Genomic DNA, 26,739 nt, shown 5'->3' on the forward strand with positions numbered 1-26,739 from the left:
TCAATCGTCCTTGGCGCCGTCGGAGAGGGCGGGCGCGGGGGCCGCCTCCGGCCCGCGGCTGCGCCGGTACAGGCGGTAGCCCTTCCGGCAGAGCAGGACGAACCAGTAGACCTGCGGCGCCAGGATGCACAGGTTGCCCAGGTTGGTGGACAGCGGCAGGTGGAAGGGCACGCTGTACAGCGGGATGCCGTAGTGGCGGCCGTACGTCCAGTACATGAAGGGGAAGAGGGCGATGCGGCACATAAAAAAGGTGAACAGTACCATGCCGCCATTGGCCTTGTGCAGCCAGCAGTCCTGGAGGCTGAGCTGAGGGGAGGACGCCATGCGGAAGGAGACCACAGGTTAGAGGAGCACCAAACAACACGCTGCAAACAACTGCAACCTTCAGTTAATTTCTCTTATCAACGCAAACTGCTGTCTTATAGATCGTCTTGCATGGGGAAATCAAATGGATGATTAATCATTAATGATATATTATCATAAAGATACTTGTTATTTCATTATCGCTGGTGACACGTGTCATCCAAGATAAGGGACTTAGCAAATCGAATCCATGACTTTTATCATGATAATACACATTTTCACAGATTTCTGTCAAACATTTTGGTGGAAAAAAAAAAAATATGAATTCTATTTATTTGTGTCATTACTCTATACGGGACGTCATACACTGTAATACCTAGTTTAAAACATAAACCTGCAGTAACAATAAGTGTACCATTATAATTTGTAAACGTTTATACTAAAGTTAATTATATTTAAATGGAAAGTTCATACATATCAAATGATTCATCTGAATATATACATATATTGTTCATTTCTGTAGCGATGCACAGTTAAACAGGATGTTAATAAGATCAAGGTAATTATTTCACGCTAAAGACACAACGTGCAGAATGTTAGCATTATTATTATCTTGGGCATCCGTTTATATAAATTCAGATGCTAATGTGGGCGTTTTACAAATCCTAATAGAAGAATAACATTTGGGTGGAATTGAGGGATTTGGATTTTTGTCCTCACTTTCCGTCGTTATTGACAATCATGCCCAACAAGTAAAAATCAGATCAGTCTTGAAGTTGTGTTAATGCTGATTTGGTCCAGAAGGGGGCAGCAGAGCAGCTTTGCTCTGCTCTTTTTTTTCCCCTTGCTGGCACCAGATGTCAGCAGAGACCCAAGAGGCGACGCTCCACTGGTTTAACTGGAGGTGCACTACAAGGATCCTCTATTCCTGGATTAATGCATTGTAAGGCATGCAGCGTTTCACTAAACTGTACATACAGTGTTGTGCTGTAATGACCTCTGCGTGGCTGCAACCAGTGAAACATTAGCTGCGCTGGACGAGGGTGGGGGCTGAACTGTGCCATGGCTTCTCCCGCTGAATGCTGCTGACTGATGTTTTCTTTTTGGTGAGCTGTGCACCTTAATTATTGATAGAACAGTGACAAGCAACATCCCAAATGAAATGGAGAAACTCGGGTTTTTGGCGAGGCGGGACGAAGCGAAGCACCTGAGTGGGAGTTGCATAAGAAGAAAAAAAAAAAAGGACGATTGGAGGTTTTCTGGCCTGAGCAAGACGAAACGAGGAGGAAACGATACGTCGTTCCTCAACATGTTTCGGTATGTCAACACAGGCCTGGGCTTTCTGCTGTTCGCACTTAAATGTGAATCTTGTCACACATCAGCTTTTATGCAATCTTGACCAAAACAGGTTCCAAATGACTTGTCCTTACTGTATTTTAATACATCTACCCGTCAATCAACTACGCCCTGAACAAGGACCCAGGAGGATCCTGGTAAAAACGAGTTTTACCAGGCGTGTCTGGACCTCATCGCTCACAAGGAGTTTACGCTTGCCAAGTAAACAGGCCAAATGATCTGTTGTGGAAAGTCGACGGTATTTTCCATCTGCATCTACTAAATGGAATGCAAGTCGACCTTCGAACAGTTCAAATTTCACGCAACTTCCATCAATACCTTTGAACCATGTGGTTCTACATTTGGATTGCAGGAAGGAAAGTTTAGAATTGGTTGCTACTGCAATGCTGATCATGTAGTGACAGCTCCAGGTGTTGAGAGTACAGTCATGCTCGTGCTCGTGGATGGAACCGCTCAGTTCAGTTCATTCCTTCCAGGTCCGCATTTGTCTTTTGGCTACGTTTTGTTTGGAGTGGTTGGGAAAACAGAAGCAGAAAACACCCTCTAAACTTTGAAAGCCTCATCGTGCTCTGAGCGGAGCCTGGTGCGCACAGCAAGTAGAGAAACACAAAGCTGGACGGGCCCTGTAGTGCTTAGTTACAGTTGCCAAGCTGTGATTGGACAAAATTAGGTTTTCGAGCAAATGATTGTCCGGCCTGGCTTCGTGGCAGTTGACCTGTCTGACAGAGAAAGCCGCAGCCTTCGGTTTTTACTGCTTGAACATTTGCGAGAGGGGGGTGGGGGGGGGGGGGGGTGGTACAGGACTCCCCAGTTAGATTCAGGTGAATGCACACGTGTACATGCTGTCTCACCTGAATGAGGATCTTCCCCAGGGAGACGAAGGGTGTGCTCAGCTCCGTTAGAAACAAGCAGCCGATGAAGAAGTCCCCCTGGTCCTTTCTGAAGAACTGAGGAGCAGACAAACAAACAAAACACACACACAAAGACTGAGCAAACAAAACGGGAAGATTTCTTTGGAAACAAACTCCAAGAGTCCTCTGAAGAAAAAAAAAAAAAGGAGGGTAGATTTCATGAGGCTGCTTGTCTTCGATATATTGGAACAGTAACATTAAATCTCCACCTGAGGCTCTTCAGAACAACATCCGGGATTGGATCATATTAAAAAAAAAAAAAAGTTTTGACTGTAGACTTGTCCTGTAGCCGTTCTTCAACCATCACATAATCTGAATGAGGCCTTTCTTTTATGAGGATAAGAGGGTGTTGGTTTGAATCTGTTATAGCAGCATCTGGACTGTCTGGTTCCAGTGATCAGTCAAACAACAGTAGTTTAAGGCCTTGAGGGCACCTGAAACTTAAGACGGCACTAATATGACATTGTTTACATACATACATACACATGCTCAAACCAAACTCAGAGTTAACCCAAACATATGTGAACAGATGCTTCCCTTTTTTGTACTTATCATCCCTTTAACCGCTTTTAAAAAGTGTTATTCTGTGCTATATAATTAGCTGATTGGCTGTTATGACAACCTCTTAATCTCGGGGACAGCTCCGGAGTTGTGATGACTTCCAACATGCCAAATGAAACACTGAAGCCTCAACAAAGATAAAACCTAAAAGAGCAATCAGGCAGTTATCATCAAATTACTAATATATAATTTATAAGTTCTCTAAAACAGTCAGTAGTAAATACTAGCGGCGAGCCCGGGGAACTTTACGAGCCCTAATGTTTCCCTGCAATACCTCGGGGATGGCTAGAAATTACTCAGCCAAGAAAGTGGTGAATGAATCCATTTGCTATCTACAAAGACTGGAGAAAAGTTTTAATCGAGTAGCTTCAAACACGAACCGGGACACAGGAAACGCCAAAACCATTTGAAGTTAAAAGACGGATCGATGTCAGTGAACTGGGACAAAAGCAGAGCACCAAGTACCTGGACAAGTGTGTGTATACACACACACACACACACACACACACACACACACACACACACACACACACACACACACACACACACACACACACACACACACACACACACACACACACACACACACACACACACACACACACACACACACACACACACACACACACACACACACACACACACACACACACACACACACACACGGTACTACCTACTTAAGAGTCGTCAATTAACCTCAAATGCATGTTTCTGGACTGTGGCGGAGAATTGGAGTACAATATTTTGCATCTCCAAGAAGAACACATGAAGGCGTGCAGGCCCAGACTCAAACCTTGGATGTTCTTGCTCCAAGTCGAGAGGCAACCACGACACCAACATGTCCCGTGTTAATCTAGTACAATACAATTCAAATGCTGCTGCAAACAAGGACAAACAGCAGTGTTTATACTAGACCAATATTTCAAATATGCTGCGACTTATTCCATTGAAAATATTGACCTACCACGAGTAAACACTAAAAACAAATACCTAGAGGGTCTGATATCGCCATGTAATATTCCAAAAAAGAAAAAAAAGCCTGTTATACCAGCTGGACTTTGTTATAAACTCCATAAATGCTGACTTTGAAGAAGCAGGTTCCATGACAGTAATCCTAATCCAACGCCAACTCCGACCAGCTGGCGCCACGTTGGAAAATCTGCTCAAGATGATATTTTATGTTCCAGTAAATAATTCCCATTGAGCATTTGCTCTTCGGTTTAATATTTACTGTGCTCGTAGTAAGACTGACAAGCAGAGGCTGATTGATACCGTGAAGATAATCTAGTGGCTATTTTGTAAAATAACCCACAAACAGGAGATCTCTTACACAAAAACAAACAAAAGGCCACAAAGTCGTGGCGAGCCAGGTGGGGGCAGCACAGGGAGCCACGTCGCGTATATAATGAATGAAGCTTTCAAATATTGACCAGCGGCACAGTGCCGTGTGGTTAGAGATGCCGCCCTGGCATAGGTGAGTCAGTGGAGATGGATGAAGGGACCCCAGACAAAAGAGAGAGCGCTGTCTGGTGGCCTTGCGTGCTGCGTGCCGGCCATTAATAAAGCATGAGCGGCTCCAGACACGGCTTTGCCATCTGCCCACGAGAGAATGGCCGAGACCGCAGTGAGGAAATTCACACCATGCTCACTTCAGCTACCTGGCTACCATTTCCCGCCATTATTACACCGCTACTGCCGCTCACAACGTTTACACTTAAGCACATCCTGACGCTGGAGAGACAACAGGTGGTCTGGTGTACGACGAGTCTGATAATGAGAAATTATTACTAAATTATCCATTATGCAAAATCATGGTTGTTTTGAGGGAGACCATGACAGATAATGACAATATAATGGCATTTTCTTCATATGTCTGTGAATAAGAAAGGTCAGTATATACAAATAAGATGTATTCCGAGCATTACATGTACCCGATATTAAAGACCTCAGCACACCGTGGTTGAAACTGAAATTGTAAACCACAACACACTGCTCTGCTACTCCGCTCAGAGCCTCTAATTTGCCTGCTGCCACTGACAACGCCGAGTGTGATTTGTGGTGAGCAGCACTCTGACGATTACCATCAGTGCAGGGATGAATTTGAATATTCTACGACACAAAATAGTCCGTGTGCAAAGTAGGTGTATTTAAAGCAAGAGAATCGTCTTTCAGGCATCGCCACGAACCAACCCTGTATATGACGCTGTCCACATGCGAGACCTTTCACCGCAAAACGCATCGGGCCAGAAATTCTCCAGGACGAAATAAACCCACAGGTGTCGTTCCCCCAGAATAGGATGACGATCGTCATCTCTCTGCCGTCTCCTTCAGGAGTCTCTACAGACGACTGAGTCGTGAATATTTGACTTCGCAAGAGTTTTACAGTTTTCCTGTTGTAACCATCAGTGTTCAGCCTGAGTCACAGGCAGGCTGCTCCAAAACTCCAGACCACCGCCGTCCTGGTGCTGCTCCCCCTAAAACAAAGCAGGTGCCTGAGAACTCCTTGCCTGGATTCCCAACACATCGTGCCACATCTACTCAGAGATCTTTATCTAAAATCCCTGTGGGAGACACGACTTCTCAACAAAGTGCATCAATTTAATGTTTTCCTTCTGATGTCTCCCAGTAAAGAGTGACGCCCCGGCAGTAGGTAGGACAGTAAGCCTGGACGGACCGAAGTGAAAGCAGAAATTATAGATGTTATGCGAGTATAAGCAACATAATCATCTGGTATAGTGCTGATCTGGGTGATGAGGTCAGAGCAGCTGTGAACACCACGTGTGAGCTGGTACGTTACTACAAGAGTCAAAACCGACATCTCCAGGCTCACTTTGTTATGATCAGTGCCTGTTTTTTGGTTTGTTTGTTTTTTGCTGATACAAAAAGCCCTTTTAACGAAAGAAATGTTGACTTGTCATAACAGGAGAAGCACAGGTGGAGCTTCTAACAATGTTCCATTTCGGTATCGCAGCTATCCAGGCCACTGGGCAAAAAAAAACACACCTGGAGCTTTACACTGGCACATACATCGATCTTCCAACTGTGCGTTTTCTACTACGGCCAGTCCAGGTATCCGGTGGAGAAAAGTACTGCAGTCTTTGCCCTCCTCCTGTACATCTCTGTCCTTTCACAGATCGCTGGGTAACTCGACCGGCTCCTGCATTACCCAGGTAAGCCAACGCGGCACAGAGCTGACAAGCGAGGGGACAAAAGGAGGAACAAAAGAGAAGGGGAGGCGAGTTTGGAGGAAGGAGAAGATGACTGCAGCTGGGGCTGAATAATGTAGGGTAACGTGATCTCTTATAGCCACTGACTGCCGCTGCGAACAATAGGCTTGGTTTTCCACCGCACCTGGCCTGCTAACCTGGGATAGCGCTTGGAGAGGAGAGTGGATCTGTTACACGTTCTCTAAACTTCACGGTACAATTCGCTGCTCAAACTGTAGAACGCCGGCCGCAGGGTGAACAAGAACCTCTTCGGCGTTCTCGTATTCCCAAGCTTGCAAATTTACTGTGTATTCATTCAATTAAATCTAATTTTCAACCTTTGACTGCTTTCTTTTACTCGGGTTTTTTTTTTTTTAACAGAAAACAACCACTCTCTCTTCCTGTTCATTCTTAATGCACCCGTTCCCCCTTTGCAACGTTTACAATTCAAGGACGCAAAGAAAAACAATGAAGAGCCATTTGTTTGCAGCTGTTTAGAGAAAGCAATCAATAAGTGCGAGCTCAGTCCTCCCTTTCTTTTCCTGTCATTTACTTGTTTAGGAGCCTGAACAACTTGCCGTTTCCTCTAAAACGGCCGAGCGGGACTGTGTTTCCTCCAGCGAGGCAGTCCTCTCTCCCGCACAAACCTGAACTCGGTGAGAGGTAGCGAGGAGGAAAATGCCTCGATTTAACCAAGGATGGTAAGAATTCAATAGCAGGCCACAAAAGGAGATGGCACAGCGAGGAAAATGTCTGCTGCCCCACAGACGACTGAAACCCCATGATAGAGTTCAGAGGAAACGACCCATATTACTGCCTCCCGTATCCTAAAACTCTATTTCCATCATTTCCTGCTTTTGAAGAAACCTCGGCATTCGATCAGTTAATTAAATCACATTATAAATTCAGGTATCTAATAACCCAATAACTCTTTATAACCCATGACTGCTGTACTCCAAACTGACCCACAACAACTGCGCTAAACTTTTGAAACTTTCTCCAGCAGGCCCAGGAGAGAGGTACAAGTTACTCCCAGTCTGCTTCGTCGAAATGTTGATCACAACTTGAAAAGGCTAATCGGGGTCCGTTGACCTTTTGACCAGCCAGGAAACAAACAAAGAACGTGTGGTTGGAAATTTCGTTCTAATCCAAGAACAAAACTCAGTCCTAAAGACGATTAGTTCATTTTGAGCCACTCACAATGCGCACACATCAGGACATAACTTCAACTCACATTGTCATTTAGCCTTTTTTTGGATTGTATAAACTGCACAGCGAGGAAAAACAATGGTGACATCCCAGATTCGGCTCAGCCTGTTCAAGCTTGAGGATCAAAGATATCTTTATTACCTCCAGTAGTTTTGCAGCAAATTACAAAAACATATCAAGAAATACAAAACTGAGAAGCTCACATTGCATTATTTAAAGCCAACAGCATTTGAAAAAAACTGGAGCCGCTGTATGGACTCTTTATTAAGTTATACTACCAGTTTGTAACAGAGCAATCAGATTATGACCGTCTGTGTCTTTTAATAAAGCTTCAGAACAAGACAGAATGTACAGTGTACGACAGCTGAGCTGATAATGCTGCTTCCATTCACCACAGAGGGGAATGATGGTTACAAGTTCAATCTGAAGAGGTTGCATTCAAGACACGTTTTTATTTTTTTTGTGTGCAGCACCTCGAGTTGCCAAGATACAAGCTGCATCAAACTGTGTGTCACTTGTATTGTCGACATGACTTGATTGTGTGAAGCAGTCCTGAAGTGTAGCTTGCTGTTACTTAACAGCACAGTGGGTTGACAGATGTTTATTTAATTCAAATAAATGCGTTTCCACTCAACACAGGCAGCATCTCAGTCTATTTATTTTGACACTGGGCTGAAATCGGGCATAGAGACTGAAACTTACTTGATGGGTAATCCATGACAGTGAGCGGTGATGTCTATTTTTTGCTGCCACTTAAGTAATCATTAGGAGATAATGCAGCTTAAAACAAGGATTGATTTGAAACCAGCGCACAACATTAGAGTACACGCTAATAATGCATTACTGGCAGTGGCGTGTACTAAAAGGACACATGACTTATTACTTATCACAAGTGAGCATCGGCTCACTTTAAGTTGATATCTGTGGTGTGCCAAAGCGAGCTAATAGCTGTGAGAAAAGCAGGGAAAGCACATTAAGAATCATTGCATTTAAACAGTCGGGCTGGGGGAAAAAAATGGATTTAAGAATTAAAACTAGAGCGGATTTTAATGTCATCGTCGAAAGCTTGTGAAGCACTTTTGAACCACATTTCATGAATCTTTCCATATAATAATGACTGATTGATTATTAAGCATAATATGAGAAAACTAGCATATAAGTGTCAATTTCTATTGTATCACTTAACATGTACTTAACCTCCTTTTCCTTCAAGTTAAAAATCAATTGTTTATTTCTTTAATGGCTAATTTACAATTATATTGCCAATCAACACAAGACTGGTACATGACTCGACATGAGCTTTATTTTTATTGCCATTTATTCACAAAAAAAAAAAAAGAAATTGCTTCTCCTTCACTTGAGTAACTGCTTTGCTGAGAGCTTGGCGTATCAGTTACTATATCGATACTGGGATCGGGACCCTACTGCAGGTAATCCCAAGGTTCAGATGAAGCTCGTGATCTGCGATGCTAATGTTCCTGACTCCTTTCAGTAGCGAGTGAATGACCACCATGCGTTTCTTAATTATTGGCCTGGCCTACTGACAATAGGACCTCCCCAACACCATCTCCCTCCCTCTCCCTGGCTCACCAGTGTGACAGGCAGCAGGATGGTGAGCAGCGCGATGTGATGCAGCACCAGCAGGAACTCTCTGCGGACGAAGGAGTTTACGGTCCTCAGCGAATGCTGCTTGTAGTCCTCGTGTCCTTTGACGCGGAACCGGTAGTAATGGCTGAGGTACATGGCGAAGATGTCGTACGTCATGTACGGGACGCCGTACCAGATGACAAAGTGGGTAGCTAGCCAGTGCCTGAGGAAGTAGAACAAAAGAAAAAAGAAGAGAACAAAAAAAAAAGATATCAAATATATGTTCCCGCTGCATCTATTTGTGTACAAGATGGATCACATTAGAAATACTCACTTTGCTTTTGTACCATTTTAAAGTAACAGTAACTCCCTAAACTTGTTTGCACGAGGATTTGTTCTATCGTAGCAAACACGATGTGTTTTAATAAAAGGTGGAGGAAAGAAAACAGAGCGTCGGTGTGATAATATTCAGAGGAAGAAAAATGTTTTCTGTGCAGCTTAAAAGAATCCGAGCAGTGGAAACCCTGCCATGCAAACATGAGCAAACTACAACTAATGCATTTTCAACCTTCAACATGGGGACATTTTGAACGCGGGTACATTTGCAATCCGGTCCTAATCCGAAGCATCTCGATAGGAACGCGGGGTCGCAGAGGAAAGGGGGAGGAGGACACTTCTGTATAGCCCCTTACAAATCTTGATCAAGAGCTGTTTGTGGTTACCAGCTGTCAACTCGGTTTGGGGCTCACACTGGGCTGAAACAGGCACCTACCAGCTGTGTTCAGAGGTGGAAAAACCCCCAACAGATTAAACATTACAAACGCAATCTCACTGTGTAGCTGGACTGCGACTCAGCACTTTTTGGCACCGGCTACATCTGGGGGGATGTGAATGATTTATTAGCACTTATTTTTGTATATTTTTCATTTGCAAGGAGGACCTTTTTTTTTTTTTTTCTTTTCTTAGAAAGCCTATGGTCGAAACAGACGTTTTATTCCTTATCAAGACTATACCTTAATTTAACCAACGCATATAAAATGTCTCTCAACTGTAAATCATTGACACACTTTTCTCTCTTGGAAAAAAAACACTGAGTAAGTTCATTTTGAGTACGTGGAGCTATCGCAGTATTGAGTGCCGCCAGATGCAACAGAAGGGAAACTAAATAACCTTTAGTTTCAGAAGAACACACACAGACACTCTTTTAACCTACATGTCTTGACTGTCACATGCAGAGCATGGAGAGGCTTTGAGGCAGACTTATGTAAGTACAGTGTAATAAACAGCTTGGATGGCTGCAGCACTCTAATGAGCACCGATTACCGTGATGGTTAATTATGTGGACAGAATGGAGCGAAGCTGCGGGCCAGAGCTGAGCTACTGACCCCTAGCCTCTCGCCGAGTTCTTCAGCTCTTAAGGTCAGTGGATGGAGATTAAGAGCAATAAGGCACAACAAACGGCTCAAGGAGGAACGGAGCAGATTCTGTGGCGAATGCAGTAAGATGTTTATGTAAGCAGTGACACTCATCAGCATCGGAAATACACAGTTCTTTCAGAAATGGTCCAAATATAATGTATTTAACTTATCAGGACTTGTGAGACTGAGTTAATAATAAATAAATACGGTTATACTCTATTTAATTAATACTATTATTGCAGAAACACATCTGAAGAAGTGTCTCTGGCTAGGTTTTAATAGATGCCGTTCCCTGGAATTCAAACCACAGCCCCCCACACAGTCATGTGCCATCAGGAGACGCAGATCTGTGAAAATTCTTTAAATAAGGCAACCACTGAAAGCAGATTACCAGATGAAGTAAGGTCAAATAAGCCTCGCCTGCTCGTATCTCGGTCACAATTCTTGGGGAAACAAATGCAACAGTTTGTTTACGTTGCATTTTTTTATATTTCGGGGGAGGTCTGGAAGGCTTTTTTTTTTTTTTTTTTTTTTTTAAATGACATTAAGGAGGCTACGGGGACTAAATCAAATGACAGATTGCGATGGAGTATTAGAGTATTCATGGGGAGCATGTGTGCGATAAGCTGTGGGCCGTGTGCACGTCACAGGACGGCACAACTGAGCAGCGTTGTGGAGGAATTAAGCCGCGCGGGTGAAGGGGAGGGGGTGGCGGAGATTAGCAGCCTGAAACTGGGACTGCCCCGGTCCGGCCGCTGACTCAGTCGGATTAATGGGTTAGCATTAGCCCGGTGTCACACTTTCCTCAACTGCACTGGGAGGTTCAGGCTATGCTAATGGTAGGTAAAGCAGGTATTTACGAGGTAAAACATGAGATCACTGGGAATTTTGCTGACATGATCTTTTATAACATTGATGTTTTCAAAACATTTAGCACAACTTCTTTCTTTTTTTCCCCCCTTCCTGGATATTTAGGGTACTTTGAGCTTCCTCATATCATTCCAGATTAAGCAAATATAACCACTATTTCCCCTTTTTGCAGACTGTTGCGTCTTAAAAATCACATCCCCAGTGCGTTTCGAACATTTTAAGACTGCAGTCCAGTCTGTACGTTCCAATCAGGGGCCGCGTCTTTGCAGCTTTTGGTGGCACTATGATAAAAGTATAGATTTTATCTCTGCTAACCAGTTTGATAAAGAGTATTAACAAGTCTGACCTGTCGGTAATGACGTTGCCCTGGCATGATGACACCACCACGACTCCTGCTGTTGTTGCCATGGCAGCATGGATGGAGGACACCAGTCTACAAGAAGAAAGACAGACAAACTTCATTCAAACATTGAATCACCAAATTTGTTACACAGCGTCCACATCTCAAATAAATGTACAAATAAAATGCATTGATTGTTAACGGACAGAAGCCATATATTTTAATTCGCTGCCATCATTACTATTTTTCATCAACATCCTGGTCTGCCTCAATTTGTATTTAGTGGCATATGTGAGCACATGAGAACACAGATGCATCCCCACAAGCCTGCTGGTTTGGCTGTGGGATCAATGTTTACTCAGCAACACTTTGATCAAGTTTACATAAACTCGGCATTGGTTGGTATTGTTGAGCGATAAGGCCTCCTTTGTGTTCCCAATGTTGTCATTTGAGTGGTTAAGCAAACTCAATATGCTTTACATTATCAGTCAAACCCTAACCCATTCACCCATTCATACAGACAATGGCAAGAACTGCCATGCATTGTACTCGCAAGGTGAGTAATCAAACCACAGACTGCGGATTTGAGACTGAGCAGCTTTGTGCTTTGGAACTTTTCCCCTATGTACGTGTTGGGTTGTTCTTCTCTACTGCTTTGAATGAGAACCTGATTACACACTAAAGAAAAGGGAATAAAGAAAATGAGAAATTACAAATGTATTCTCGGTGAAGACATGTTGGAAACCAGAATAACGGTGAGGGATGTGAATGTGAAATGCTTCTGGAATAAACTCGTTAACCCGCCATGGTTTGTATGGTATGTTGATCGAACAATGTCACCATCAAAGAACACATTGTACCCAATGTTGAAGCAATGAGCACACGGAAATCTATTCAAAAGTTTCAGTTGTGGTTTGGTAAAGGTCCAGATTGTGGTGGATGAGGATTGCTTCGATCTGCAATATTTGCTGGTTTGCACTTTGTGTTATTGTTACAATTATTCATCACACTCCCAAAGTCTTGTGAGCAGACTTCGCTTGCAAATGTCACTTCAATTGTTTGATCTTCCTGCTACGGCCATGAATGATTTCAACAAACAGAAAGCTTTTGTTCGTATTATTTTCCAGGATGTTGGTCCAGAACCTGCTCAGTCCAAACATTATTCTTTCAGAATATGTTGGTAAGTTCAGCTGAACGTTTGGATTATTTGGTGAAAAGATCAATCATAGACACAAAAAAAAAAGGGGGGGCTTTCTTGTTGACATGATTTTATATTTGTCTCAAAATACACCTGCCCTCCTGTCAACAACGGAATGGGCAAGACAAAACCTTTTGAATATAGGTCAAGTTTGACACAAGTGTCGCTTCAGGTGAGCACCGCAAGCAGCCAGACCTACGAGTTCAGTGTGCCATCGTGGGATTAGCAGTGCTTGGCCTCAACTTTCCTTGTCTATAAACAGACCTGTGACACAGGAGAACTTGGTACATCTCTATTTGAAGTGTCGCTGTGTGGTGGCGTAAGGCACACATAGCATTTACAGGCCTCACACCTACGTTGTCGCAACTTCTGAGATATTTCTTATCGACTTGAATACTGACACAAACATTTTAGACTCAAGAAAAAGCCATTCTGTGACATTCATAGACGGTGATTAAAAAAAACAACCAAAAAAAAAAAAAAAACCATTTAGTTTACAATCAAGCAGATGTTGATTCTCTTTTAATGGTCCAATGGGAATTATTTTTGGTTCGCTTTAAAGAGGACGCCGGATTATATCACCAATTTGTTCAAACTATGAATGAATGCTTTTGCTCAGAAAAGCTCTCTCTCTCTCTCTTTCTCTCTCGCTCTCTTTGGCTGTTCTCCAACTTGGCAGCACTGACAGTAAGCTGCTTTGAAATCAGAAAACATGTAATTTATTCCTCAGCACTCACTGCGGCCATAACAGACAGTGGCCTCTTTAACACGACACTTTGTTTAGGAATCATTTCCCTATGGGTCTGCTTTACATCACCACCGACTCATCGCCACCTACCCATCACCACCTACACTAATGAACAGAGGCAAACACAGGTTTCCTTGTGAAGCCGCAAATGGGACAATTACTCTGGCCTTGTAGGAGAGGTTAGTGTGGGCCACTCATTTCTTAACATTTGGAGACTTTCTTCAGATCAATAGAGCACTCGGACAGTAGCAATCCATTACCATCAGAAATAAAGTTTGTATATAAGCTGTATTTTCTTCTTTAGAACTGTACATAGAATTTATTAAACGAAGACAGGACTATAGAAGGAACCTTGCTGTTCAACTGTTTTGATTTTTGCTACACATATACATATATCAACAGAAATATGACAACAGAGTAGCATGATTTACATTACAAAAAAGACTCCTAAATGATTGACAAGGGTTGTCGTTATTGAGCGCGATCATTATATTGAGAGGTGTTTCCAGTATGTTGAATATCTTTAGTTACTGCAATAGGACAATCATTTCATGAAGTTGGCTATGACAGGAAGTTTGACTGCACACTGTCACCCGCTACTGAATCCAAGGTGAAATCTATTACAACGTAATTCAATGCACAAGAAGAACAAGGTTATTCTTTACGTCATCGACGTAGGTATACCTCCAGGAAAAGAACAAAGCCAACCAAGAACTGAGCCGTTGTGGCATTTATGTGCAGAGAAATGTCTTGGTGTGGAATTAGACAGAGAAATTGGATGCAGTCCAGCGACTACCTCTTGGGAATTTGCAAAATTATGTTATGGTGCAACGCCGGTGGCACTTTAATCATCGTTTTGGTAGCGGCGGCTCGTAGCAGTAGTCACATGGTGACACAATAATATGAGGTAGCAGTTGCCTGATAACAGCCATCCTTCCCAATTTAAACACCACAGATTTAAGCGAGAATCGAAGAGATCACCACGATTGCCTGTCTGTGATGGCGAAAATCGCACGTCCTCAAGATCATCAGTCATCAGATTATCAGTGAGATAAAGTGGCTTGTTTTGGGATTGGACATCCTCAAAATGACACTATCAAAATTTGGATTACGAGCCATTTGTTCTGGGCACATTACACATATTTTTGCTGGTTTGGACCTCTCTTCAATCATCACAGAGCATACAGCAGCTGTGAGTCCTGATGTTTTATTGGGTCAGATCATCAAATAAATCAAACAAAAGCTGCAAGGAAAACAAATTACCAACAGACAGGACAGAAATGGCAACTTGCTAAATGACATTAACTATCAGCGCGAAGGATGTATTTGAGGTGTACTTTGACTTCTTCTTGAGGGAGCTGGATTTATGACCAATACTACAAGTCAAAAGCATCCACCAGGGGGCAAGTCAGGTGGTTTCGCTTCATTTTCAGAAAATCGTCACATAATCCAACTTATTTCACCACTCAGTGGTACCGATATCAGGGTTCTCGTCAGGATTTTCTGACAGCGTAAGGGTGGGATCACTGAAAGTTTGACCAGGGGTTGAGGGGCATAAAGTAAAGGTAAAACACTGAATTGATAAAGCTTAAACTATCTCATATAAACGACCAAGTCAGTTGAGTAAAGTCATAGAATTACTTGCCAGTCATTGCCCATTGTTTTGTGACTATGGTAGTTAAACATATAAGAAGATCAGACTTGATGTAAGTGCATTAGTACATGTTAGCCTATATCCTTCACATTAGGCCTGATGTCCATACTAAAAACAACTTCTATAATGCTGTTCATTGGCGTGAACAGGGTTTATGGATCATGAAAAACAGCATATCGAAGCAAATAAAAGCTCCCGCTAAAGGCCCTGGAGTACTCCGAAAAGAACAAGAAAGTTTGATTGCTGACAAATGTTTTCAGAAATACATTTCACTGAAGTATTTCAGTAATAAAAGGGAAAGTTTGTATCCGAGCTGCGACGTTGGTCCGGGTAGAACAGTTTTAATGCAGGTTTTAAAGGCAGGAGCTGACAGCCCTGAGCGATGCGTTCAGGGACATCGCGTAACTCCAATGTGTACTTAGTGCTAACGAGCTTCTGGGCACACACAGCGAGGCTACAAGCTAAACACGATTAAAAATTAACCGATACATACGTGCGAGCTGGAACGTGTGTGCGCAGCAGCCGGCAGGGGGCGTGAATAAACCCCATGCTCAGCCCTGTCGTGGACTTAGGGTGGAATGCAGAAGTTAAAAAGCCAAATCTGAATCAGTCGGTCCACCATCACAGACGTGTGCAAATGCATTTGGTATGCTGACATGCGCTAGTGAGAAAACCGTATATTACTTTATTTCCCAACCCTTCTCTTCTCAGCAATCACAAGTCCATATTTAGTCAATAATTAGCCTTTGCACCCCTGATCAATAGGCATCTTTCCTGGAGTTTACTTATTTGTTCCTCTGACATGTTACCTGAGTTTTCTCAGAGGTTTCTCCATGCATCACAGCACATAAACACTCACTTTAGCAGGAACTAGAGAAAATGAACAATACTTAGGTCTTATTAGATTAATAAAACCATGGAAAAACTGTGGAGCCAATCACAAGAGTCCAATAACTATAAACTACAAAAAAAAAGCCATTTTCATTCCTCAGGAAATACTTTATCGTCCCTGTAATGATGCAAAAGGTGGGAGCCAATAATACGTTCTTATGTGTCCGCTTAAAGTTCCAAAGGTGCAGATCAAGACTTACAGCCAGACAACCAATATTTGATTACATATCAGTTGAAATCCAGACTGACGTAGGTTCTGGATAAGATCTCAGTTACCAGGAACCAAGACGGGAGCGACAAGGTCAAAAGATTGCCTTCTTTCTCTTCTTAATGGCGCACCACAAATTGCAAGACTGTGGGACAAAGAGGGTATTTATGTGCTTTCCAGCCTGAACCTGCTGTCACCTCGCACGAGTCTCAATGGGGAGTACGGCCATGACACTGGCATCGGCAAGGCAACGAAAGCCATGTGACCGGCAAGTAGAATCCCACAGGCCTGAGCTGGGAAAGCATGACTGGCCTCCTAACCCCCCCCCCCCCCCCCCCCCATTCTCCAATGCACTCAATTTACCCAACACGTACACATTTTTAGCCCCACAGCCTGCTGTCTTTGAGGGCAGTACAGTTACATACTCGGTCACAAGACCCAGATTTTACACAGCAAATTCATTGTGTGTCCGCCAATAACCCCCCCCCCACTTCACTCTGTGCTGATGAAAGGTTGAGGTTGACGGGGTGAGGAGCGTGCGGAGGGGGGGGGGGGGGGGGGGGGGGGAAGGAAGAATGCCGAGTTGCCTTGTTCGGAAATGTTGTCTTTTCTTTCCTGCTGTGTCAGGCCAGTGAAGAACTGCGGCTTCCCTTTCACTAGGACACTAGGACCAAGTCTTATTACTGACTGTTTTATTATCCACGGACTATTTGCGCTTTCATGTTCTGTCACACACACAGCATCTGACAGTCAGGAGTAGTAGGCTTTTCTTTTTCCTTTTTTTTTTTGCTCCTTCAAGTAAATGGGCTACCTAATCTGTGGGTCCATGGGCACTGCAGCAGAGTGAAAGAAAGTGACAGCAGAGGCTAAAAAAGCAAACAGGGCAAAGTGCATTTCATGGCAAGAAGGAACTCTCTCGCTCGCTCCCTCTCGTTCTCCTTATCACAACACCACAATCGCTGAAATGAATGCAGTAACATCAGTCTGCAGGAAATCACTTCAATACCTTTGTTAGCAGACTTACTGTTGCGACCGTATTTGATTTGTGTTAAATCCTCATATATTGATATGAAAAAAAATATTTTCAGGCTAATTCTTCATGCGTGCAATTAGTCAGCTAAATGATTAAATGCCCTCTCGCGAGTCAGCGGAAAGATTATTTGGTGAAAACATTTTTTTTTCTACATTCATGTCTGCTCAAATGGCTACAAGTCTGGGCTACAGAGGCAAGAGCCAGCAGCTCTCCTCCCCGAGTGAACTGTACGTTTAGAACAAGAGAATAGAATGGAATGTCTTCTCGCATGATGAGCACTGTTTGTCAGTAATTTCATGGGGAGAATAAAAACAATATGGCATGCAATCTGTGTCAGTATTAAAAGTGAACTCATCTCTGTTGGGAGTGATACACAACCACAATGACCATTAGCATTTGGATATCAAATCTGCATGGTGCAGCATCTTCAGTTACTAGCGGTACTCGCCGCACTCGGGCCAATCTGACGTTTATCTGGACACGCTGTGATCACAAGGGACTGTAATATGTCGGTTTTCACTGGGTACTCCAGTTTCCTACACCACAGTCCAATAACGTGCATGTGAAGTTTATTGATGACACGGTTGAATGGGTGTGGTTGCCCATCTCTCTATCTTTGCCCTGTGATGGACTGGCCTTTGCCCAATTTGAGCTGCATTATCGGCTCCAGCCCCAGAGCACAGAAAGCTCACAAATTACTTCACGGGCCTAAAAAAAAAAAAAAAAAAAAAAAAAGAGACCATAAAATAGATAAACTCAGCCACTTTATCATGTAATCCTGTTTAAACAGCTGATGTGATTTCATTATATGAACATATGATAACAAATAAATCTATCGAATCAGCCAATCACATAAGAGCAACTCAATACATCTTGGCATGAAGACATGGTCAAGATGATCTGCTGATTATCTGAGAATAAAGAGGAAATGTGATTTAAATGACTATGAGCGTGCCGTGGTTGCTGGTGCCAGACTGGCTGGTCTGTGTATTCTACAAACTGCTGATCGACTGGGATTTTCACACACAACCATCTGTGGGGTTTACAGAGAATGGTGCGAAAAAGAGAAAATATCCAGTGAGCGACAATTCTGAGAGTGAAAATGGCTTGTTGATGCCAAAAGGTTAGAGGAGAATGGACGGATTGGTTATAGATGACAGAACATCAACTTAAATAACCAAACTATAACAAAAGTCATCAGAAAACTATCTTTTGTCAGCTGCCAACAGGAAACTCAGGCTACAATTCACATAGGCTCACCAACATTGGACAATAGAGGACTTGGAAAAACATACTTTCTTGAGGCACTTTTTATTTTTTAGTGTCAATTACAGTGTTGTTTAAATGCATACAAGTATCCAGCAAATGTCAGCATGTTGATGAATTGATGCCACCAAAAATGATGGTAGCTCAAGGTGGCTACTGAGTATATATGATCCCGAAAACAACATGCTAAATTTAGACTGAGTATTCCTTTTTAAGACCAGTCAACATGTCTTAAATATTTGTTTCCTCAAGAGTCAAATTGGTCGCCAGAAACTTCCTTAATAACCAATCGCCTTCCAGTAAATAAATCATTCATTTGAGGAAAAGTTCAACTTAAAAAGGTTTTGAACGTATTCCTGTAGTCTTTATGCAAACATGATGAAACATTGTATGATATTTCTCACTACCTTCTCCTTTGAATGTTAAAGAAGTAAATAGCGGGTTCATTTAAAACCAGAGTACTTTTTATCCACATCTCTGCGACTCAATTCGAGGCATCGACAACTACACAGAAAGACAATAAACACTGTGAAGACAGGAAGTTCTATCCCGATGGGATCACTACCGGACTGTGTTGGGACAGTCTGTGTGTCTCGAAGGAACCCAAGAGCTATGTCGGCAGTATCGCAGGGCAACCCCTGTCATACAGGTTGGAGGGTGGAGAGCAGATGAAGAGTGCATCACTCTTCATCTGCTCTCCACCCTCCAACCTGTTGGAGGTTGGGCAACCTGCTCCCTTAAAAACCATGTATTACAGAAACTACAACTAGCATCACCACCGCGTCCTTCTTCTGCCGAAACAGACGTACAAGGTGATGGAGGAAGTCAGAACAACTTCAACATTTAGCAAAAGGCTGTTTCAGCCAGCTAATTGTGGCATTTATTATTTTGGTGGGCACTTAAAACGATTTTTTGAATGTTAAAAAACAAACTGTGATTTACCTCAAAGGATCGCCATTTGCAATTCCTCTTATTTTCTCGAGTCTGTACAACAGATTTAAGGAGTGCAAAGTTGGTGTTACACATAGAGCCACAAAGGTAGCATTATTGGGAAATACACCAGGGTGACATAATCCAGATTTATCCTTTAAGCCTTAAGATGGCGGTGGTTCCTACTGTTGATTTGATCTTTTTCATGCATGTCAAGGTCAAACACAACAAAACCTTCATTTACGAGTTAACAGTTACTTTACTATGACATTACAAAGAGGTTACTCATGGGTATTGAGGAGTCGCCACATGACTGAACTGTGCTGTGGAAGCAGGACTAACAGAAAGGCATTTAAGTGCCTAAAAGTTGACTTATTATTGTGGTTGAGACACGAACGGATTGTGCTTGTTAAGCAGTAATGAAGCCAAGTGTTTGTTTTCTGTTAGATACAGGTGTATCAGCACAAATGGCCATGTGTCATTCCAATAAGTCTGCACTTGACACTTTTTCGCCTGTTCAGTCAAGATTGCCGACACACGTGATTCCTCGCTTTCCCAAACACTCTGGACAAATAAGTAAGTTGTCCTTGAGTGGCAGTGATAACCAATATCGTTTGCAAATAAATGAGATCTCTTCACATGGCTAACCCAGAAACCAAAGAGTTTTGCTTTTTTTTCCCTGGTGCCAACCTCACTCTTTTGCTTTTTTTTAACTGCAAGTTAAAAATAACAAGAGTGCCTCTTGTTTCTGTATCCTTTTGACAAATCTGAGTGTGGCAGTCTCAAAACAACCTCTTGAACATTAGTTACAAATGAGAATATGCTTTCTTGACGGTGGGTTACATATAAAAACGTGTGCCCTAACTGTAGATTGTTTCCTCTTTTTTATTCATTTGTTTACCATTAATCAATAACACTAATTGTAACGTGAAAACATGAAATGGAACCATCCAGAGTTCTGAGCTTTAGTGGTGCCTTAAATCATGGTGTCCCTCAACAGCTCTCTCATCAAACTAATAATCCAGTGGAGTTTGGATAAAATAGACCTCAGGACTCGATGCTTTCCCTACAAAAAAAAAATAAAAAAAAATCTTTCAACTTGAGCAAAATCTTCACCCTGATCCCGTCGGCTTTATGAATCTGCTTCATAAACACTCAGAGAAGGAAAAGAGGGGAGATGGGAGGTAAACAACAGGAAGAACCGGAGTTCCTGCTAAGCTTTGAAATCAGAGGCTCGTCTTCGAGGCCGAGATGAACACAAACAAATCCTCAGCAGATATGGATCACAGCTGGCAGATGTGCAGTTCAGAACCTTCGGAAATGTTCTAACAACAGCCGTCACTGGTTCAAGGTTATTTGTAGTTTCATTCAGGCTTCTATTGTGGGGAGTTCTGACTTGAGTGCAAGTTAAGGTTTTTGAATATAATATACTACTGGTAATATAATACCAGTCTGACGGGCACCAAGCGTAAGGTTGCCACATTTGGCCTCCTAGTTGTGGACTAAGCAATGAGTACACCTCCTGAGGGGTTAAATGATGGAATCAAATACATAAACTGGAAGGAAATTGTTGAAGTGAAACAAACCCCATTGTTGTGGGAGTCCCACCGACATTTGGACAGTAACTTTTTAACTTAAGTAAATTCCTGTCGTGTGACGCAACTGATTTACTGACTCCTTCGAGGAAAAGGAGATTGAGAGGAGATTAACATATTGCCACCTAATGGCTGCAGGTGGAAAGTGCTTTGAAGCAAACTTCACACTGGCATTTCCCTTGTCCAGTCCACAGTGTGAGGAAAAGGAAGAAAAAAAAAAGAACGGTTGACTCACAGGTCGCGTTTGCTTTGTGCTTACACTGGCATTTTCTACATCGGAACAGGAGCTGTAAATAAAACACATGCTGGACAGCTGTTGTGACATATATTCTGTCATACCTTTCACTACAGTGTTGTGTACAGGGCTAAATGCAATATAGTTTGGAATTATAGTGCTGGTTTTTGATTTTATGGGTTTAGAACTGACAGAAAATGTGCCAAGAGTGAGTGCTTCCGTCACGTTTACAAATATAACGTGAACTGTGAATACACGTAAATATGTTAGCTTGACCTAGATAACGTGACTGAACGTCTATATACTCTCGTCAAGCAGGAAACGGACGAGCTGTTTTGTGTATGCACTAGAACTCTTCACAGAATTATGTTGAAAAAGTCAGACAGCAGGTAAACAGAAACTCAAACAGAAAAAGTTGCCGGTCCACTCACTGTAAACACGCTTGATTGTCATGGCTATAGGATGCTAATATGCTAGCTTGCCATGGGCTAATAGTATGTTAATTATACAAAATCGAGAGAACCCGACATCCGTATGGACTGATGACGAATCGGATGCTATCAGGGGTGAGTCTCAACTATAAAGCCACTGATATGAACTAGAAAACTAGAATTTGAACCACGAGTCCTACCACTATGAGTCTGCCATGTTTGTTTACAGGCGAATGAGCAGAAGGAACTATTTTGAACAGGGAGGGAGGAGGAGGGAGGGGGAGGTAGGCACATGCGCAGTAAGAGCGCTCCATGGCCTCCGGCAGTCCCTGCAGGGGGGAATGGTGACTGTGAAAGAATCTTTCCACCTTGGGAGCCGGTATAAAATCTTCACAGTGGACCCGCACACTGGTGTCGTGTAAACATACCCCCCCCCCCCCCCCCCAAAAGTGAGGAAAGTTTTGCAGATACACTCATATTCGTCGCCGTGTAAACAGGGCTTATGTGTTATTGAAAGTTACGAGCAGCTCATATTACAAATCTATAACAGCGTGGTGGAGCGACAGAGGTCTTATGGTTGACAATAATGACTACAATATGGGCGAACCACTCGCTTTCTTTGCTTCCTGGTAAATTAAAAATTTGTAGACATCATAAATGATCTTGGGAGTTATGGTTATGAGAAGAATGCATGTCAGCAGTGCCGAAACAGTGGAAAGTATTCCTCCATCGTGCATTACTGTTATGATCTACATGAGTACAAGACGTATCTCTGGTTTGGTCTGTACTGCATTCAAACTTCATCAAACTTCAATTGAACATCGCGGTCAGTATGGTGACCTGAGCTTGTCCGCTTTTTTAATGGACAGCAGAGTTTTTGACTGACAGCTTTCACAATTCAACAAATTGACAGCGCTAATGTCGCAATCCCACGTGGGTTCCATTTCATCAGTCCAAATGTAAACACATCCAAGTTTTTCTAAGATAAAGGCAACTGGATTTGGTTGCTCAAGTTTCACAACATGTGGTACCACTAGGTATATGACGACAGTGCTGCATGTCTAAAATATATTGTGATACATTAACAAGTACCGCCTGAAGTGCAAAAGTAGCGCAGGGACTTTAAAAAGTACAGCAAGAAGCTGCTAAAGGTTTTCCACTAAGAAATCGGCACGATCCAAGTAGAAGATCTCTATGCTAGGAAAGATAAAGCAGAGTATTTAAAAGGCTGTTGTTTTTTTTTTAGTGGTGAAACAGTGTAACATCCCCCGAGGCACCGATGCTCGTGAGAACAACATTTTCAGCGTCGTGGAGGAGCAGGATTCAGTGTTTTCCAGTGCATAGCCAACTCAGCAGTCGGGCTCGGACCAGAGCTCAGGAGAGGATTAGCAGGAGTGACAGCCTACAAATGAGCATTGAACTGAGCTGGGCACATGTGAGCAAGTCACACTGACCAACACACCCACCCACTGTATTAATCATGACTCACTCAGGAGATGTAAAGTTGATGGATGTTGAGCAATTACACTAAAGATATCCAGATCTATATCCAGATCCGATGACTAGAAGAGCACTCTCATATCATGGGATGTAAAGGCCACTTTTAAGTTTTTCATATTAATAGATTGATATATAATTAATATGTTATTATGCAATTTCTATATCAAAATATTCAGACTTTACATAATGATCCAGGCTCAATATGGTCCTTTGCTTTTTTTTTCCAACGGGGGACCCATAGTTTTGGTTTGTTGTGGCATTTGCAAATCCCCTCTTTTAAGGTGTCCTAATAGATTACCGCCCCATTCCCCCAGCAAATAAACGAGTAGTCCAAAATCACCAGGATGCTGAAACGTTAATCGTTTATAATAATGCTCACCCGAGCGACTCGTTAAAGGCAACGGTTCCAGGGAGCATTTTGAAATAAAATGCAAGCTAACTGAATGAGTGGCGATGTTGCTAGCTACGAAGCAGTGAGAGAGCCGACTCCAGGCATCATTTACTCCCGGTTATGTAGGAGATAAAGTGATGAATTTGTCGGGTTCTTACCTCTCGCTGACCAGCACCACGTCGGCATCGCTCCAGTGCTTGAACACACACGGCAGGATCCTCCTGAAGGCGAAGAAGAGACCGGGGAAAACTACGGCGCCACAAGCTAAAACTTGCAACATCCTGCTCGTCTTTTTTTTTTTCCTATTAAGAAAAAAAAAAAAAGACCCTGCCTGGAGACCTGACGCACTTCGGCCGGTTACACGCGGCGGTGGGGCATTGTCGTGCGGCCGGGGTGGTCGGCGTTTCTTCACCGGGAGCAGTCCACCATCAGCGGACACTCACACACTCACTGCGCTGGTAGCTCAGCAGCAGCAGCAGCACCACTGTGGAGCTAACGGCTAACGGAGCACACTTCCGGTGCGGGGTTTCAGAATAAAGCAATGAACCCCGGCAAGCCAGGCGTGGCTGAGAACGTCGTTCCGGACCTGCGTGCTTTTATACAGACGGGGATCTGTTTCCGCCGCTTGTTAACGTTGACGTATTTTGACGTAGAAAATCCTCTGTTCGTGTGACAGTGACGAGTTTTCTCAGGTTATCATCTGCATTGTTAATGCTTCAAAACTGAGCTTCTCGAAGTGTGTGGTGGACCGTTAACCAGGCTTCAAATTAATAAATAATCCTGATGTTAGGGTCCAAATATAATCACAAACAAGACTGATATAGACTCACACATATACATATGTCTCAAATAACAGAACATTAGATTGATCAGTCAGTGACCTCCGTGAGATCTTATGCACATTTTATATCCATGGATATATTACTAATTGTTTATTCTGAGGCTACACGGTATTATGTATTGCACATTTAAAAATATTTTTACTTATATATTTCAATTCTTGCTGCGCTTTTTTTCTTGCATATACTCTACTTATTTTATGTGTATTCTATTTTGAGTGATGTATTTAGTAATTTTTCTCTATTGTTTTACTTTGGGTGATATATGTCCACCATAGATAGAAGCAAGATTAATTTTTACCTTTGCCAATGAAAGTTGGTGCAGAATTTTATGTTCTTGTCTGCATGTATTTCTTACCTTAGCCAACAAAAGAGAATGTTAGGTTTTTGGCTGCTTGTATGTATTCATTTATTTGGTTTGTATGTATTTTACTAGCTTTCTGCATAAACTCACCCAAAATACATGAAATCTTCAGGGGTGAATTGTTGTCACCCAAAGACCAATTCATTAGACTTGGGGGGATATTAAAAGAGAGGAGATCAAATGAGATCCCATCACCTTCATGCGAGCTCATCTCTTATTATTATATTGACATTATCATTCTGTTTATTTTCACCTATTATTCCTTCATTTTGATGTATTTTGCATTTCTCTTATGGAAACCTTTCCTTTTGCCTGTCACTTGTGTCTTAATCAAAACTGTTCTTCAAATAATTAATCCAGCTGCTGTGGTGAATCATATTTATTTGTCGCACATTTTGACAATGTGAATAGTTTTAAAGGTGTTAAACTTTTACATTTCTATATATAGCTATTTACTATTCTTAGCAGCGATGCTGGAAGTAGCTATATCACATCATCTGTGAGTATTGTATCATGTATGAGTACTATTAGTAATAGTAGCCATTTCATGTGAAGTAATTGGTCACCTAGTTTCTTATTGAGTGACTATCCAGTCACGTCACATAGGTATAGTGCATCAAATATAATGTGCACATTGCCAGTGACACATGTGAAAACAACTAAAGATTACTAAACAATATGGATTAAACTTGGTCCTATGTTATCTCAATGGTGGCAGAAGAATTCTGGGAATAAATTATGGATTTCCTACATTTGAAATGCAACATTTCACCGGTTTGAGTGACAATGCTTGTTTAGGAACAGTGCAAACATCCATCTTGTCTTTTTCACATGCCCTTTCTCATTTCTAAATAAAAAAAAAACATTCTGACTATTAGTATGAGAGTTATGACAAAACATTTGAAAAAGAACACATTTATTTTAAGTGTGCTGAAAGATCATGCATTCAAAACTACCGGTACTCAAAACTCCATGAGTTCATCCTTCCACCTCTTGGGGGCAGTGTAGCTGTCAAATCATCACCAGGTTGGTTATGATACTTTAGGGAGCAGTAAACAGAGAGGTTCATTATCAGTAACTTAGAGTCATGCGCCGCCACTCTATGTGAACCAGCAGATCAATAACCTGAGGTTGGGCACACAGGTTTTTAGTCCAACGACAGCTGCCCCCCACCAATTTAAACAAGGCCCATGTGATACACACGATATGCCATAAAGCCAAAACGATCAATTCAATGAGGCTCAGCAGCACTTAAAGAACAGAGCTTTCACAGTCGAATCAACACCTTTAGACATGTATCCGACGTCCATCCAAATGGAGTCTATCAGGCTCAAATGCTGCTATCAGCTGTTACTTAAACACTCCCTTTAAAGTTGGTTAACCTGACCTGAGAGGGGAAAAAAAATGTTTTAAACTCTTAATATTGGAACTCCGGTTTTCTTTCACAACCCAAAAAACATGTGTAGTAACCAATTATGTAATAGCAACCAAATATACAATAATTAAAGTAAAAACGGTCAAAAACACGATGATTTTGTCCATTTTAAATATAAAGGAAATAACATAATAACTTTCTAATAGTTAGTAAAAGTTGTTACATTTGATAAGCAAATTGCAAATAATATTTTCTTTTCAAGACATACAGCCTTATTAATATATTAATATATTTATACATTACTGACTACAGCTATTACC

General features: G+C 42.2%; 1 protein-coding gene across 1 annotated transcript; it reads right to left on the reverse strand.

Annotated features, from left to right (window-relative positions):
• tlcd3a (TLC domain containing 3A) lies at positions 1–24,121 on the reverse strand (the record flags this gene model as incomplete). The annotated part of the gene is made up of 5 exons (XM_080509179.1): positions 1–306; positions 2,511–2,606; positions 9,137–9,356; positions 11,768–11,854; positions 24,000–24,121. 5 exons carry the CDS (start codon positions 24,119–24,121, stop codon positions 1–3), a joined length of 831 nt encoding a protein of 276 aa, XP_080365305.1.
• Between the last annotated feature and the right edge of the window lie 2,618 nt (positions 24,122–26,739).

This window comes from Blennius ocellaris (assembly GCF_963422515.1).
Source record: "Blennius ocellaris genome assembly, chromosome: 14".
Lineage (NCBI taxonomy): Eukaryota > Metazoa > Chordata > Actinopteri > Blenniiformes > Blenniidae > Blennius > Blennius ocellaris.